We start from the raw sequence: 17,486 nt of genomic DNA, 5'->3' as shown, positions 1-17,486 counted from the left end.
CACTCCTTTTATTGGTATCAACAAGTAGCACTGGAGGAGTTTGAACATCTGACCTATGACTGGTTTGTCAGTGACAGCACAGTGTACCACATGTACAACTGGAAGTCCCTGGAAGTGTCTCCCTACAAAACACAGTCCTAAAAACATGAGGGAAAAAACCCTCAGTAGTATGCAGAAAAGAGATTTCTGTACAATTACTTTTGGAATACAAGAGTGGGGAAACTCCAGGAATCATCCACATTAGCAAATGAACTGCAAAGCGGGAAAGTCCTACTGGTTTTATTCTTTGCTCAAACAGCACTGTCCACATTTCTGGAAGCAGCTGCATTGTCTGAGAGATAATATAAAAAGCTGAACTCCTGAAAACCTTGACTACTTGAAACCATTATTCATGCTTGTCTGAACTGTTCATCCAGAGAATAAAAGTGTTATGTTCTGCAGCTGACGCATGGTAAATAACAAGCTCAGAACCACCTTAGTAATGGTTCCTACAAGGATTGCTTTCCTGACACCAGGGAATAGATAGCTGGTACTAACAGACCATTGGCAGAACTATGAGTTTGGAGCTACAGGCACATCTCAGATTTTAGTAAAGCTGGCCACATTCTCAGCATCTTGCCCACTTTGTCACATATCTTACTTTGTAAGAGTAAATTGCAGTCACTCTAGGCTTCAGTAAGGTGCCAGACTGGTCTGTATCTTGCAGTCAGTATGAGCTGCAGTTCATGGAAGAGACTCTGCATACTCAGCTCCCCTCCGGTGTTCCCTGCCTCAGCACCTGAATCTCTGGAGCCCTTTAATCCATACTGTGGCACTGCCTGCAGGCCCAGTAGCTATGCCTCCTCTGCCCACCTCTGCACTTCTCAGGTAATGAGAAAGAAATTGAAAGCGACCTGTGAGCCAAGCTTTCGGCAGTCGTGGTACAGGAGACCATGGGACTGGTATGCCAACATACGTGGCTGCTGATGGCGATAACCAGAGAACTACTTACTCCTATCTTTTGATAAGAGCAAATTGCAAATTTTTCCAGTCTGCATTTGGTGCCTGCGCTGGTACCACAGAATTACAGAGCCGTGCGTTTTTATGGTTGCTCCACAAGCACGTTGGATAGTCATATCTGGAGTATGAAAGACTCGCAGAATGTTACACTGCACCAGGGATTAGTGAGATGCTCTGGTTTTCATATAGTCCCAACAATGGGTAGCTGTCAGATAGTTCAAATAAACTGTTCACTTGGAAGTAAATTCGATTTGGAAATATAATGACATAGGCATTCTGGGGAGATATCTGACTTTTTACTACCGACGTGCGCTCAGATAATGCAACTTGTTTTGTGATTTGTTTTTTTTACTGGCTTCATAAGGAATGTTTGCTGTCACAGCCAGACTGAGTTTATCATTTGTTTCCATTCTCCTTTCTTGGCCATAAAAATTCCAGCAATCTACCTATAAATCAGCATCTAAAATGCACTAAAAATATATTTATCTTCCCACATGGATGACAGAAATAGAACTGCCATTCTTTGGACTGACATGATAGGATAGGCTGCTCACAATTTTTCCAAGATAACTTCCAAGAGCTTCAAAGATGCTTCAGAGAGGATTCAAAATGCACCAAAGCTTCACTCAATTTGTTTCCTTGGCTGGAAGAGTGAGTGGTAGGTTCATATAATAGTTCAACCTTAGAGCAGGAATTAAAACGGAGCAACCTAGAAAGTGTTTTATGACTCTCTCAGAATTTTGCTGGGCAATTTTTTATGCCACTATAAAAGAAAACACAGGAAATTAAGCTGCAGAAAATATATTAAAATAATGTGAAGAGCTTGACTTTAGCCCCAGAAAGCTAAAAAACAACCAACAGCCTTTTGAATGTTTAAACTGAAACTACATCTTTGCCTTGAATCTGTATGAAAGTTCATACTTTCTAGATCAGGTGCTACTAGTTCCTTCAAGCGATGACTTACATACACTTTCTACCGTCTGACCATATTAAAGACTAGCTGTTGCGATTAACTCTGTATTACCTCGGAGTTTTTAGAGCTTAACCTGGTCCTTGAAGTTATTTTAATGTAAAGCATTTTGTGACTTAATATCTTTGACACCTGCACCTCTGAGAGGCACATATGGATTTTGTTTAGAGCTTGTGTTTGCCATTTTTGGATAGTGCAGAGCTTTTCAATCCAAATCTATTGTCAGCCTCAGCCATTGCTTTAAAAACAGCATCGTTGCAGTGTTTTGTTGGGTTTTAAAGGGTTCTTCACACTTCATCGATGTTTCTTTAAATCACAGAAGTCTAGTAATTTGGATTGGGATGCGGGAAAAGGCCAAATGTAGATGGACTGAGGGTTGATCCACAGTCTGCTGTAGTCAATCAACAGATTTCTATTGGCTTGGATAGTTTTTGGACTCAGCCTTCTATGAAAACAGATGCAGTTATTGACTGTGATATAGTCCCCTCTCTAGAAATGCTAAGGAGTATGGTAGAAATATGAGAGAAGATGAAAGAGGAAACTGCCTTTACGCTGTACCACACAGAGTAGGTGTTTGGGCCAGGTTCCAAATCTATTTAGTTCAATGGACTTCAGATCAGACCTCGAGGTGACACATTCATGTAGAGTGGAAACAAAAGCAGAGAGAAGAAATTAAGCAAAGGAATTTTTAATAGTAAAGAAATCCATTTGCTCTCTTATGCTGAGCTGTAATTCCCCAAGGACTTCCAGTCACAAAGGTTATTTAAAATAGTACTAGGTGATCCCTAGAAGATAACCTTGCACTGAAGCAGTGGAGTAGGTTTTCTCTGTCTGAGGTTCCTGTATTCTCATGAGACGATGACCCTGGATTTAGTTCTGGTGATGAAGTAGCTCTAGAGTATTTGCGTTTTACCCTTCTTGCTGCGATAGCGGTAAAAACATTTACCCTTTCAGCAGCTGGTTGTTTTTACCTTACAACGGCCAGTTCGGAGTAGCCGTTATGCCGATGGCACTCAGGGGTCAGTTTAGTTGTCCAGCCCTGAAGCTGCACCCAGAGCTGGTCAGGAATATGTGGTAACTGAGTCAGTGGCACTGACAGGTTTCCTGTCTTTCTGAGGCAAATGCATGCAAGAGGCCCCTACAGGTACTGAGGGAAGTTTGGTATGTTTCTGGGGAAAACAGAGCATGCATTATCCCAGGTCACCATGACACTTGTGTTCCACAATGTCCCTTGCTGCCTGTAATACAGATATTCCCTGTCTTCTCTATTTTCTTTACCTCTTCTGCATTTGGGCCCTCCCACCAAGTAGCCCCAGCATAGCACACTCCTGCTAAGGTGGCCAAAACACGACCACAGAATGTGTCCTGTGCTGAAGGCCTTCTTGGGGAAGTGAACCACAGTGGCAGAACGAGGAAATCCACATGCCCAGCTATTTCCTTCTTTGCACTGCCCTTTCTGGGATAAATGGATCAGAAGACAAGAATTAATTTGATCTCTGGGTACAAAGCAAACCTATTGCTGTCACTGTGCCCTAGTTTCACTGGAAGTACAGGAAAATAGGCAAGTGCTCGGTGTCACACAAAAGAACTGCTATTTGTGCATGAAATGCACTGCATAAACACAGAAGGACATTAGTTGTTATCTTTTTTCCCACATAAACATCTTTTTTGAAAAATTATTTTTAAAAAGTACCATTCGGTTTGAACACAGAGCATCAGGGTCGGTTCCATCAACAGAGTTGTTGCAGATTTATTCAACATAACTATGATCAGAATCTCACTGACTGTCACTCTCCTAGCAAGCTGCATAATCTCTTTCTGCAGGATGCTTCCCGCACCTCTTTAAGTCTTAGGCTGCTCTGGTTTGAATTTGTAAGGATCAGATTATCAACACATATTTATTCCTCCCTTGCAAATATGTGTCTCATACAGAATACCTGTTTCTTATATCTAATAACCATATTCCATTGGCTTAGGTGTAGTGAGGGAAGAGCCGAACACAGAGGATTTCTGCCTGGAGGCAGGCTTCTTTATCTTTTACTTGGAATGCTACTAGCACTTAGGCTTTTCCAGGACTGGGAAGAGCTTTGGCTGAACCCATGGAACATAGACACCAAGGCAGCAGGGGTCAAAGGACTCATTATTACCACTTCTTCAGAGCTCTGAATGCTAGGTGAAAGGAGGCCAGCTCAGATATTGTTAACCAGAGCAGCTCCACGACTGCTCACATCTACACATGCTTATCTAGCTGTCAAAACGGCTGTTCCAGCTACAGGCAGAGGCACATAGCATTTTAAAGCTGGAGAGAGGAGTTTAGCCCACGTCCCCTCGCAAAGCAAATTTCAAAGTGAGTAGATTTACTCACTCTGTGTGTCTCTCCCGTGCAGCAGGGTGACAGAGGATTCAAACATGTTCCAGCTGGCTCTGCAGTCAGCAGTAACTCCAAGAGTAAACTGCAGTCACTCTGGGCTTCAGTAAGGTGCCAGATTAGTCTGTATCTTGCAGTCAGTAGGAGCTGCACAGGAGCTTCAGATTCTCCAGTACCATACACATGGTGACACGGAAGGAGAAGAAACGTGAGTTAGTAGGCAGCGAACATGCCCAACTACAAGGGAGAGTCCAAAGCCGCTGCCATCCAATGTGATATATATATATATATATAACACTTGCTGTTGCTTTCCCCCTGTGCCGATGACGCAGAGCATTACTGTCACACGCTGCAGAGAACAAAGCACACCATTTCGTTTGCCAGGACCTTTCTTTTGGTTTAGTTTCTCTGCATGAGGTGCAGAATCTTTACCTGCTGAAGGGAAATGTTTTCAACCAAAGCACAGCTCATGTGCTCTGAATTAATATTCAGTACTGTTGCCCCAAAACTGAAATTAAAACATTACATCTTGTTTACCTAAGAGCCCTAGTCCCCAGACATACTCACTGAGGAGTATTTCCTTCCTGAAGTCATTCCCTGGCTTCACTGGGACCCGCTTGAAAGAAAGGGACTAATCTATGCTGTGCTGTAAAAGATGCTCTTCACCACATGCAAGGTGGGACCTTAGGGTATACTGTTACCCTTGAAGTTTTAAAGGTTCTGCACCAGGGATTAACAAAAAAAAGATCCACACGTCAGCCCATTGCCATGGGTGTTTGGCAGAGACAGAGAAGAAGTGTTTTTGCTGCTGCCAGTCGCAGCCTCCGCTTTCAGATAAAAGCTGAAAGTTGGCGTGGGAGGCACAGTTCCTACTCTGTGTGTCTGGCTCGGGATAGAGCTATTGCTATGAATGACAGTACTCAGGCTGGCTAATTTGAGGCAGTCTTGTCCCACACATGAACACAAAGTGAATTCCATTCCAAGACAGATGCAAACTCCTGTGGGTGACAGCATGTTTCATGTTAAAAACACATTTCAGTGGTGGAGGACAACACAGCATTTTTTACACTGTGGCTGGGCTTTAGCAACTGCAACCTGCGTGCTGGGAGCGGCTGAAGAAAGCTAGAGAGGTAAGAAGGTGCATAACGTAAAGAAAGCCTCCAACATCTCATCTGCAACTCTCCTTCCCTGCATTTCATGCCTCCAGCTCCTCACGAGCTGCAGTCAGTGCGAGTTAGCTTTTTATTCTACGCCGCTGCCTGGATTTTTTTCAACCCCCTCTGTATATTGCAACTCCACCTGCAGGTTTTTATCCAGAAATGTGATTTTCTGCACACGAGTAAGTTATCCCATTACTGTTATTCCAGACTACTTCAGTTAGTATTTTGGGGGCTCCTAGAATTAATGCTTCACAGTGGAACCTGACGCCTGTTGTGTTAGCCTTTAACGCTGCTATGAAAAACACCAGTAAAAGGAGTCAATAAGCAAACATCATCTCTGTATCTCTCTACTGCCTTATGTGTCCGTTACCCTAGGGAATGATTTTGCTTGTGGGGAAAAGAACCAAACTACAGGAAGGAGGAGAATTAGCAATATTTTTTTAACAAGGATACTTGTGCAACTCCTACCCAAGCAAACAGTTTTCCAAAACCAGATGTCAGGTCATCACAGTGCTGCCCACTTGTGTTGGACAGTGTGTGTACCTAAGCTGATTCAGGTTTCATAACGCATTCAATAAGCAAAACAGGGAGAAGTACTCTACACTCCAGTCACGTTCCCCCTTGGCATTAGAAATGATTTTGATCTGCACAGTTCCAAGAACTGTGTTTTGTTTTGACCTGCATAATTTCTCTTTATGTGTTGCTTATGAATAGTTAACCTGCAATTCTTACGCCAATTTTAAAGGTCAAGCCAAGTAATATGGCCTCACATGGTGTTACGTTACAATTGGGGTGACCTGATGTCCGTACAGAAGCAGCATGTGAGGTGACCAGTTAGCTGGTGTCCATAGACAGTTTCCTGCACCAGGATGCAGCCTACTGAGCTCTGATGTACGTGTTGCAACTAAACTGACTCTCCCAGTTGTGTTCAGTAAGTAGCAAAAGTCACCAGGAACACAAGTGAATGGGCAGGGGAGATACCAACACAGACAGTTGTCCCAGAGTTACAGCAGAATTCAATTGCTTGTCTAGTGAACAGGGTTCCAAACCAAATCCTCAGTCTCTTGGCCTGCTCATGCTTATGATCTGTGTTGATTCAGAAAACACATTTCATAAAATCCTCTCTGGATTCAAATTCATAATCTGTCTACTTACAACAGACCAGACAGACTATCTGCAGAACAGCTCCCAGTATGGTAAGTTTGTTAAGGCATTACACCTCATGATTAATTTCATTTTGTTTAGCACTTGATTGTTTTTATAAGGGTGGTTAATAAAACAGACCAACTGCAAAAACCAAGCCAGGCCGAGCGCGTAATGTTTCTGCTTGATGTTAAAAGACCGTATTTTTCAGTAAATGACACTAGGTGAATCTGAATGTTGCAGTTTAAAAAATAGTTTCTAAGTCAGCAAGCCAAGGGTCTGCAGGATTTTTAAAAAATGATCTTTGCCAGATGATCTGATACTAACATAAGCAATATTGAGAGTGTACTAACAAGTATGGCCAGAAGTCTGTACAAGAAAGTATGTCATAGAGATGCAATAGAGTCCCACAGGCCCTCACTGAGGTGTTGTGCAGGGTCCTAACAGACCCTGCTGAGACGTATGCAGCAGCACAGACTTTGCCCACACACCTGCTGTCCAGTCTGTACAAGCTCCATTTCAGAGTGCACTCTCTTGCCACTTCAACCTATGACTGGTTGCAGATCAGTAAAACTCAGCACAATGACTTTCAGGAAGCCAAGATGCTTGGTCTCATTGTCCACAACGGCAAAGACCACACAAAAGCAACTGATTTTCTTGATTTGAAGGTCAGATGTCACATCATAAATACTTTACTGATTATCATGCCATGACTGTATTGATTCTGAGGTGGTTTTGCCAGTTTGATATTTAGTTTTAATGTCCTAAAATTGTTCATTAGCAATTGTACCTGTACCTCCTGACTTTATCCAGAAGGATCCAAGCTGAAAGCTTAATTGACTGTAGTAAAACCTGGATCTGAAAGCCTGTCCTCAAGTATGTCACCCCACATTTCCCAAAACGTTACTTTGCTCATAGCCAGTTACTGCTTTTCACTCTCTGCACATAAATACTTCTACAGAAGTTACCACTGTTTCAAGCACCAGGAACTGCCCGTGGAATCTGTCTAAGCTATTCAAGAGATTAGTTGCAGATAACTGATGCTGTTCTGCTCCATATCCAAGTAAGGGTAAGGCATCTCAGGACCAAGCTTTTATAACAATCCAGAAAGGAATGGAGTTATAAACAGAACAAGCTAAAAGATGGTGTTTCCAAAAGGAATTGTGGTCCATGTGACAGCATCTGTTTCTCCCAGGAGACTGGGAAGCTCCAGAAGCCAGGAAGCCCTGCTTGGGGTACGTAGTATGGCTGCCCTCAAACTTTGGCTCTTGGAAACCTCAAGACATGGGCAGGAACCCAGGCAGGTTTCCATGAAAAACCTGTGATGGGGGTATATTCCACTGAACCAGAACATTTCCATAAAGTGTCTGTGGTTTATCAAATTCATATCTAACTCTGTTCTGTCAAACTAGCAGGAAAGCATTAGTGCTGCACTTCAAGTTAGCATCCCTTCATGGCAAGCTTCTTGCCATCCCGTTTCTTCTGTCTTCTTCCCTGACAAATCAACTATAGTTCATAGAATATGTAAACTGTACCTACATGCAGTTCTGGTTCACAGTGAACTCTTACCTCAGGCTGTTCTGCAGATCTGAATTGATACAAATCTTGTTTGTACAGATCAACAGTTCCTCCTAGTGCAAGCACTGATCTCAAACATAATCCTAAAAAGCAGCACCAGGCAAGCACCTAGGCTGAGTCCTGAAGGAAACCCTTCTGTTTGCTTCACTTAAGGCCCAGATTTACCGTGTGGGTGTGGTATGCCAGTGAAAAACAGCCTAGGTAGGCAACAGAAGCTGGACAAAATCCCATGTTTGGAAGAGAGGAATGCCTGGATATAAGAATTCAGCATACCACCATAGTCTCCAATGGCTTTTAAAAAAATCATTGTTTTGAAGCAAATCCATTTTCAATGCAGTTGTATTCTGTTGCCTGTTTGTAAAACCTGAAAGATTTCTTCAGCCAGGTTCAACCTTTGAAGCTACTTACAGGAGTTCAAACCCATAGCAAGCCACACGAAGCCTAGGTTGCACATCTTAGCCCCCTGCCATTACCTCAGGTTGATGTTGGTGGTACATCAGTGCTATCCATATTGCTCACCCGTGGTCTTATCGCACTAAAATTGCAGGCAAATCTAAGCATGGCCTGACAGCTTCTATACTGAGCCCTTAAAGAATAAATGACAACCACAGAACCAAAGATACCTCTTTTTTGACTGATGCTGTAACATCTTTACCCTGTGTTTTATATTGCTTCCACTGACGTGCTATGAATGCCAGAAAGAAAAGCTCAGATTGAACCCAGTTAATTAAAAGGATTCACACAGATGGTTTGCCTGGTACTTTACAGAGGCAGCTAATTAAAGCAATGTTAGTCAGCACCATTAAAATGCCAGATAAAGCTTTGGGAACAATCCTGATTAGGAAGCAAGGTTTACAAATAGAGCTTTGAGCAGTGCGGTGTATTTGCAGTTAATTAATTCTAACATTTCTTAACTAAGGCACAGAATAATGCATGCTGATATCAATATTAATGCCAAGATTTTTCAAAGTTCAAACCTGGCACTTACTAAAAGAATCCACAATGACTCTAATTTCACATTCTGCAGGAGAATATGATATCATGAGGGAGTCTGAACTCCTCTAATTAGCCATGATTTAAAGAGCACTAGAGAAGAAACCAAGACAGGTCCTGGTTGTGTAAAGTCAGTCACACACTAGCAAAGACAGAGAGAAGCCGCACCAGACAGAAGTTATATTTAGACAGGCAACATAAACAAAGCTTCCATACAGTTTGACAGATGCTGTGTTTAGAGAGGATCAGTGACACTCTCCAATATGCTGCCTCTGATACATTTTTTTGCAATAACAGTAATGGGGTCTTGATCTGAAAACGTCTTCTAAATCTTATTCTATGCAACCAATAGGCCTGTTCACTTCATATGCTGAAAGACAGTCATGTGCACAGGCATGTGCAGCATAGGACATAAACCATGGTCTTATTCCTTGTAATTGAAACTGACCTTTCAATTATTTCATCGAAAAAGACTTCGAAATAGCATCAGATTTCATCCCATATTCCAAAGATGGGCAGATGTATGTAGGTTTTGGGCTGCATGTTATGATTTAGCTGTTACAGGCTTAACTTCTATGATCAGCTTAAAAGAAATACAGATGAAAGCAACTACCTACTGCAACTGTCCACTGTCTTTTTCCAAGCAATAAAAGCTTCACCATCCTCATTCCCTTATTTAGAAGCCACAGTTCAAAGGCATTTGGTGATTTCATAGTAATCTGAGCAACGTAGCATATACCAAGGTAAATCTGCAGTGAAATTTACTCTCTCAATCCAATACTCTGAAGGGTCATTCAGGTATTGGTCTTTGCAAATGTCAGACCACAAGCCAAACACCACTTTTGGACAGGCACCCCTCATGGGCACAGCAGTGTCCTGCAGAGGCTGCATGAGCGGGCCTCATATCCAGACAAGAACCATCTGTATTCTCCTTTCATTTTCATTTCTTTCCAGTTCTACTGCTCTTCCAGCTGCCCAAGGGGCAAGGGGATAACTAAGGGTTTGGCAATCTCACTGCTTTCCATGGGATGAGCTTTGGAAAGGCCAAGAAACTATGGTGACATAAGTTTGCGGAGGTAGCACAGCCCTGAGAAGTGCCTGTTTATTCAGGTTTTCCAGTATTTGTGCCTGATGGGACAGCAGGTGAATTTGTCACTTGAATCTTTTGCCTATGACTTTCAAAGAATGGGTCTTAATTAGAGCACACATCCTGCCATTCCAGAATGTGTATTACTAGTAAACCATACCCAAAGTGTCACAAACACTGCATTTCCATGCCAAGCACAGGTGTTGTCAAAGCTCTGTACTATTTATAAGATTCTGGAAAGGTATAATTACACACCCTTGATGGCTCCGAAATAATGATGGGTTTGGTGCTTCAAAGGAGGAAGTGCAAATACCATGTCTATCTCTTGAAGAGAAATGAAATGTCGGGCAAGGAACCCTAAATGGCTAACTTCTGCTGTTCTCCTGCACAATGGTCTTTGCTGACCCACTAGACTCTCAAAGACATGTACATTCCACAGCCAAATTTGACATCTACCATCCAAAATGTTATTAATATTTGATGGACCGATATAACTAAATATATGCTTTTATGGAAAACTCTCAACGTCAGGGTTGAATGCCAGTGCATAGCAGCAGCCAACTGCTCTTTCACTCGAGCTCCCAGATTGAAAATGTGCATTCTGTGGTGGCACAGTTTCACAAAAAAAATCTCCCCAGGTTTATCTGATACGTAATGAAAGGGGCTACAGCAAAACCTGAATCTTCAGATCAGGTTTCTTTTACATGAAAGCCCAAACCCAGTGAATGAAATTTCAGCTGCATTCTTAGAAATTTGCAGTGATTTGGGCTCCAGAGAACAAACACTCCACTGTTCCTTCCGTAGAGCTCTTGTCTGAAGTGCCTCTTCCCATGCTGAGATGCTAAATTGAAGTGAATGCAAATGTGTAGTGCCAGATTCATTGCCCCATAGGTATCAAGTGACTTACATTTCATAGGTGAAGTATAAACCCTTTGTACAGTTTGTCAGCGCTAATAGCTTAACAATCTAGGGGATGTTTTAACGTAAGGCATGGTTAGCTTTATGTCCTAGAAGCAAATTTAACCGATGTGACACAGAACTCCATATGATCTTGAGTTGAAACAGGAGGGTTCAGGGTTTGACAGTGCCATCTTGTGCACTTTGTAGGAGAAAAATCAGCTTTTGGGTGGCTTTTGAAGTCTGCCTTTGACAAGGTTTTGCCAATTTTGAGAACAGCAGGAACGAATGGTGAAGGCCACTAGGAACAAACACACAGCACACAGTTTTCTCTTGACACGGTTCCATCACTGGTATCCCTGCTCCTCTACCAGAAGGTTTGTGCCTGTGGATGGCATAGAAGCAGCATCCTGCATGCCCTGAGGCACGACCTGCTAACCTGCAACGAAGTCTTCCATGCGCTACAGTGCTACAAATCATTAATAAAATGATAGCAATTCTAAGAAAGGGGAAACCACTGTAGAACAGTGCTATTGATAGTGGGATTCTGTGTGTATATGGGACCTCATGCCTTCCACATTAAAGCATGAAAAATTCATGTAAATACAGGAACTGGGCATGCAACTGGAGCTACCTATCCTTATAGTGGTAAAGCAGACAGAGCAAGAGAAAATTCAGCAGCATGGACATGGCCATCAGTGCTGGCTTTGCAGCTGATCGTCAACATCCTAAGATTAACTGGGACAATCAACTCAAAAGTGTGAATTATTGAAGTTCAGCAAAGGAGCAGCATGAGAATATCACTTACACTTTGTAGCCTGACAAAACTTGTCTTTTTATAAAAAAGAGGAATGAGGGAGAAGGGAAGCTTTGCCTCCCCTGCAGTTGTGATATTGCAAGTTGTCAAGAACATTTGGACGAAGTGTTCCTTTTCCATTGTTTCCAGAAGACTCCCTTTTCTCAGTAAGCAGCAAAATCACCGGGAAATCCTGTGAATACAACGGCACCACCTACCATCATGGCGAGATGTTTGTGGCAGAGGGGCTTTTCCAAAACAGGCAAGCAAACCAGTGTGCCCAGTGCAGCTGCTCCGTAAGTAACACGATTTGACAGAGCCCTGCTCTGTCTGTGCTTCATTTCTCCTTTCTAGAAGACATGACACCGAAGTATAAGCAATACGTAGCGAAGGCTGAGAGTTGAGAATTAATGCTGCAGCTCATGAGATAGCTCAGAGCCAGTCTGCAGCACTTGGTAAATGCCAGGCTACCTCTTACTCAAACACAGTGGACAAAGCTTACCCTGTCAAGCGTCTGCTGTAAGTGAGCTTACGGTGCAGAGGCAGCAGGTAAAATACTGCTACTTGGCATATATAGAGTATTTCACTTCAGCCTGACTGGAAAATCTAGCACTAAGCCACTGACTGAAGCTGAATTCATTTGGAGTGAGCTGATAAGTAAGGAGCCCCACAGGCTGGGAGTGGACAGCTCGGTAAACTGGCACTGGACCACAGAGCCGTTCCTGAGCTGTCACTGATTAAAATCCAGTCCCAGTGACTCTTCAGAGCCAGTGTCTGAACCAAAATATCCCTCGATCCAACCAGATCTTCAGTATCAAGTATTGGCAACTGTAGACCTCCTCTGATCAAGTCATCATCATATTCTACATTAACTACAAATTTAGCAAGCCAAGTACTGCACAGACTTTCTGACTTCAGGTTTCTGCTAAGCTGTTCCTCCAGTTCAGTGGCAAGACACAACAGAGGGAGAGCAGGGGGCAGAATTTACACTGGGTGATTTTAGTACCAGCGATGTCAGGTACATTTTCAGCCTACAACAACTGCAGTTCTCCCCACACACTTTTAACTCCTCCCTTTCCCCTTTGTTTTTTAAAGACAGGGACCTTCCTCTGTGCGACAATAAATTTTTAAAAAGCCATTCAGACTTTTCATTGGTCTGATATCCTGCCTTTGCATACTAGAGTGGCAGTTAGGTAGACACACATACTAGATTTAAGCATGCCCACAAAACTGCATATACAGTGCCAGACAAATCGATAATTCCTTCTAAATTCTCTTTGTGTTTTACTGGCAGGAAGGAAATGTGTACTGTGGATTGAAGACTTGTCCCAAATTAACTTGCTCTTTCCCAGTTTCTGTTCCGGAGTCCTGCTGTCCAGTTTGCAGAGGTAAGTTCGCATACAACCACAGGACAGGCTCTGAATTTATTCCTTGCCCTGTCAGAGCCCCATCTGTGCACCAGCACCAGCACTCAGGACACTCTCTGCAAGTTGCCCATGTACCTACAAACCAGGGCATGTTGGGAAATTAAACCTCACGTTCCAGCAGGGTAACATTGCATTGCTTTCCTAAACTGAAACAAGGGGAGAAGGCGCTGATGATAAAATTGCATCCCTAAAACGAGGTAAATCAAGGCTTCCAACAATGTACTGAAATAGCTGCCATTGCTCTGGGTAGAAAAGCTTTGCAATAAAAGACGAGCTGCTGTCTGACAGGGTAGCAGATGTGCTGAAGACACAAGAATTTAAATTTGGAGGGTAAGGGTAACTTCTTCCTGGAAGAGCTGCTGTTTCGTGTCTAATGAGTCATGCACTGAGCATGGCCGTCACTTCTGTTTATGAAGCAGTCCATCTCTGACAATTGAAAGCACCTCCCTGGTTCATAATCATACTTGGGGGTGAATCGTGACTCAACAACTTCTACCAAATGAAGCATAAATAAGAGGGAAAAAACACCCACATAGATATGGGGACAGAAAATTTGCAGGACAAAAAAATGCTGGCTTTTTTTTTGATATATATAATAAAAGTGTTATTTATTAATGGCTACACTTCAGAGCTGACTACAAAAGTGCAATTCAGGATTCAGATCTCAGTTGAGTTACATGTGAGCTGGGCAACAGTAACTCTTGCTTGTGGGTTCTCTCAGCCCACAGTAAGTCAAGGAGTCACAGATCCACAGAGTGGAAGGGGTTGGAAAGGACCTGTAGAGATCATCTAGTCCAACCCCCTGCCAGAGCAGGATCCCCTAGAGTAGATCACACAGGAACAAGTCCAGGCGGCTTTGGAAAGTCTCCAGGGAAGGAGACTCCCCCACACCTCTGGGCAGCCTGTTCCATGCTCTGGCGCCCGCACAGTGAAGAAGGGTTTCCTCATGTTCACGCTGAACCTTCTGTTTTCCATTCTATGGCCATTGCCCCTGGGCCTGTCACTGGACACCCGTGAGAAGAGCCTGGCCCCATCCTCCTGACACCTCCCTTTAGATACTGATAAGCATTGATAAGATCCCCCCTCAGCCTCCAGCCTCCTCTTCTCCAAGCTGAACAGACCCAGCTCTCTCAGCCTTTCCTCATGTGGAAGGTGCTCCAAGCCCTTCACCATCTCAGTGGCCCTGTGCTGGACCCTCTCCAGTAGCTCCTTGTCCTTCCTGAGGTGAGGAGCTCAGAACTGGACACAGCACTCCAGGAGAGGCCTCACCAGCGCAGAAGAGAGGGAGGAGAACTTCCCTCGACCTGCTGACCACAATTTAGCCTTTCTCTTGTGCTAAGCTAAGTCATGTCTCCTCACCTTTGCCTGACATCACATAGCAAAGATTGCTGGAAATTACCTTGCCCATAGCATATTGTTAAGCTGCATAAATCTGATCATAAATCTTTATCCTGAGTTTGCATAATGTTTGGGAAGGGATCTTACTTCTGGTCTCTACATAAGCTAGTACAGTAAAGACGGACTACAGCCTTGACTTCCACAGACTGATGCAACCTCCACCCTAAGTTTAGCTGTAAAGCTGGGTGAGACTTTTCCCCCAGGTACCTCCCAAAGTGTTGCACAATTATTCCCCTAACGGATACTGCTCTGCTTCACGTTCAGGAGATGGAGAATTATCATGGGAACATTCTGATGGAGATATCTTCCGGCAGCCAGCCAACAGGGAAGCCGTAAGTGTAACCTACAGTTTAAAGACATTTTCCTGCTGTGCTCTGCGCACCAGTACATTTGGGATAAAAGAGAAAAGGATGATAACAGATTGGAATATCTACTGCTTCATCCTGGTTTCTGTGAATCTGGCCCAAAATAGATTTCTTCCACTTCTGCAAACCCCCTAATAAACTCAACCTGAATTCATTAATAACGCTGAATTATAAACTCCCATGAGCTCCTGTGGGCTCTGGATTTGGTCTTTGTTGTATAGGCTCCACTAGAATAAAATTCTACAGCTTTTTGTTTGCTATGCAAGCATCACTTTTAAATCATAACTGCAGTCACTTCCCAGTTGACATATACACATACATGTATTTACCGTAGGAGCTTCCCCCACTCTGGAGTATCCTTTAACAACTTACACCTCAAGAGATATTTTTGTAACAGCACTTGGAGAGAATATGAAGAGCTTTTAAGCATTAGGTGCACTACCTCAACACATGAATCAACAGGTGTTTGGGCTAATGAGAAGTATCATGCCTTATAAAATAATTGCTGTGATATACACTATTCCTTCATGCCCATGGGTATTTTGGAAAATAACTCTCTGAAGACAACCAGTGTTTTGGTCTAGCAAACACCCCACACACTACTACTGCTAATTTCCTTTGCAAATAAAATGAGACTCCCCAGTCTGCGAGGCAGATTCTAGTAAGGTTCTGCTCAGTCTGTGCTCAGCTAACCCTGGCCGTGCATGAGAGTTTAAAGCTGCAAGCAAACAAGAAGCTGGGATGATCATTCTGGACTTGCTCTGCCACTGGAGCCCCAGTAGAAAGCAATTTTGATGAGGAAAACTACACAGGTTACAATTCTCATCTAATCTTAGACACCAGTTAAGCAGACACCTAGCTCTGAACACCATTTTTGATACATGGAGTGAAATAGGAGCTTCTGGGTTGTGATTCATCTCCTCATGATACAGAGATCCACAACAGGTCAGGGTTCTAAAGCTGCCTCTCTGTCCACGGGCTTGATGAGGGACTTCAAATGACCAGCTTACAGACTCCTACTCTGACATACACAGACGAGTCACAACTGCGCATGTGCAGATAGCTTCATTACCATGTTAGCTATCTGCAAAATCCAAATGGCCTTTCCTTAGCGTGGTGCCAGTCATTACATTTAATGATGACTGATGCTAGTGGCAACACTCCTGTTGCCTGCGTGAAGTTTCTAGTACAGCCTCTTTCCCCACGTTCATTGGAATGAGCCATTTACTTCCCTGCTCTCTTTCTGCCTCCAACAGAGACACTCATACCATCGATCCCACTATGACCTGTCACCCAGCTCTGCGAGGCAGGTAGTCAACATTCCACGATTTCCCAATGCCCGGAGTAACCGCGGAGTCCTGCCAGATCCCCAGCAAGCTTCAGGAACAATAGTACAAATCGTCATCAACAACAAGCATAAGCACGGACGAGGTAATGACAAGTCCTTCTTATAGTAATTACTCTGGGTCAGGAATCAGTCACCTGTCGCTCAGAAAGACCTCTCAAAACACAGAGCAGAACCTTGGAAATTCCCAATGCTGTCAAGACCCAGTGCAAACAGGGAGGCAAAAAGCAATCAGCTGTTAAGGATGTGAACTTAGCTCTTGACCGAGATCAGTTGTGCCTGCACGTACAACAGTGCATTTCACACTGCAGAGGCACCACGCTATCGTGTTGCTCTCTGAATTACTTTGTGGGATTGTGCTATATAACTCTGGGAACACATGCGGCGGTTACCAGGGAAGCGGGCACTTTGTGCCCTAAAGGACACCACGATGCCTTTGCATTCGCTAACTTGTTCACAGTGACTTGTCCAGTAGGAAACTGTGGTTATTTTCTTTACACCACCTCCTATTTTATAACTTTACTAGCTGTGAAGAGCATTATGTTTAAACTGTCCCACAAATCTCAGACCATAAAGCTTTGCCATAGTATCGAGGTCTTCTGCCTCCAAGGCTTAGCAAATTATTCTGAAGAAAGACATTATCATGACTGCCCCCACCTTAAACTAGTTGTCTGAGACAGTGGGAAGCAAGGGGTGCTTTTCCTCCTGCTCCATGACTAATACGGAGTAGGCAGAGTAGGCAATGAGCCTGTACTGGATGCGAGACAGTGGGAAGCAAGGGGTGCTTCTCCTCCATGACTAATACGGAGTAGGCAGAGTAGGCAATAAGCCTGTACTGGATGCCTGAGCCGTCAAGAGGCAAAGCTAACCAAGATAATGAATCTCACTCGGAGAATCCTTTAGTGCCCTGTGGTGATACAACATAGGACATATTACATTATGGGGACAGCCAAACCAAGG

The 17,486-nt window shown here is 43.5% G+C and overlaps 1 protein-coding gene across 1 annotated transcript in view; it reads left to right on the top strand.

Annotated features, from left to right (window-relative positions):
* CHRDL1 (chordin-like 1) overlaps positions 1-17,486 on the top strand; it is a 37,144-nt gene that overhangs the window by 11,724 nt on the left and 7,934 nt on the right. The window contains exons 4-7 of the mRNA XM_010158977.1: positions 12,142-12,287; positions 13,286-13,379; positions 15,081-15,148; positions 16,438-16,612. Coding sequence (XP_010157279.1) covers positions 12,142-12,287; positions 13,286-13,379; positions 15,081-15,148; positions 16,438-16,612 — 483 coding nt within the window. The remainder of the gene's footprint in view (positions 1-12,141; positions 12,288-13,285; positions 13,380-15,080; positions 15,149-16,437; positions 16,613-17,486) is intronic.

This window comes from Eurypyga helias, unplaced genomic scaffold (genome assembly GCF_000690775.1).
Source record: "Eurypyga helias isolate BGI_N326 unplaced genomic scaffold, ASM69077v1 scaffold29719, whole genome shotgun sequence".
Taxonomy (NCBI): Eukaryota; Metazoa; Chordata; class Aves; order Eurypygiformes; family Eurypygidae; genus Eurypyga; species Eurypyga helias.
This window is presented reverse-complemented; position numbering and strand designations above follow the sequence as displayed.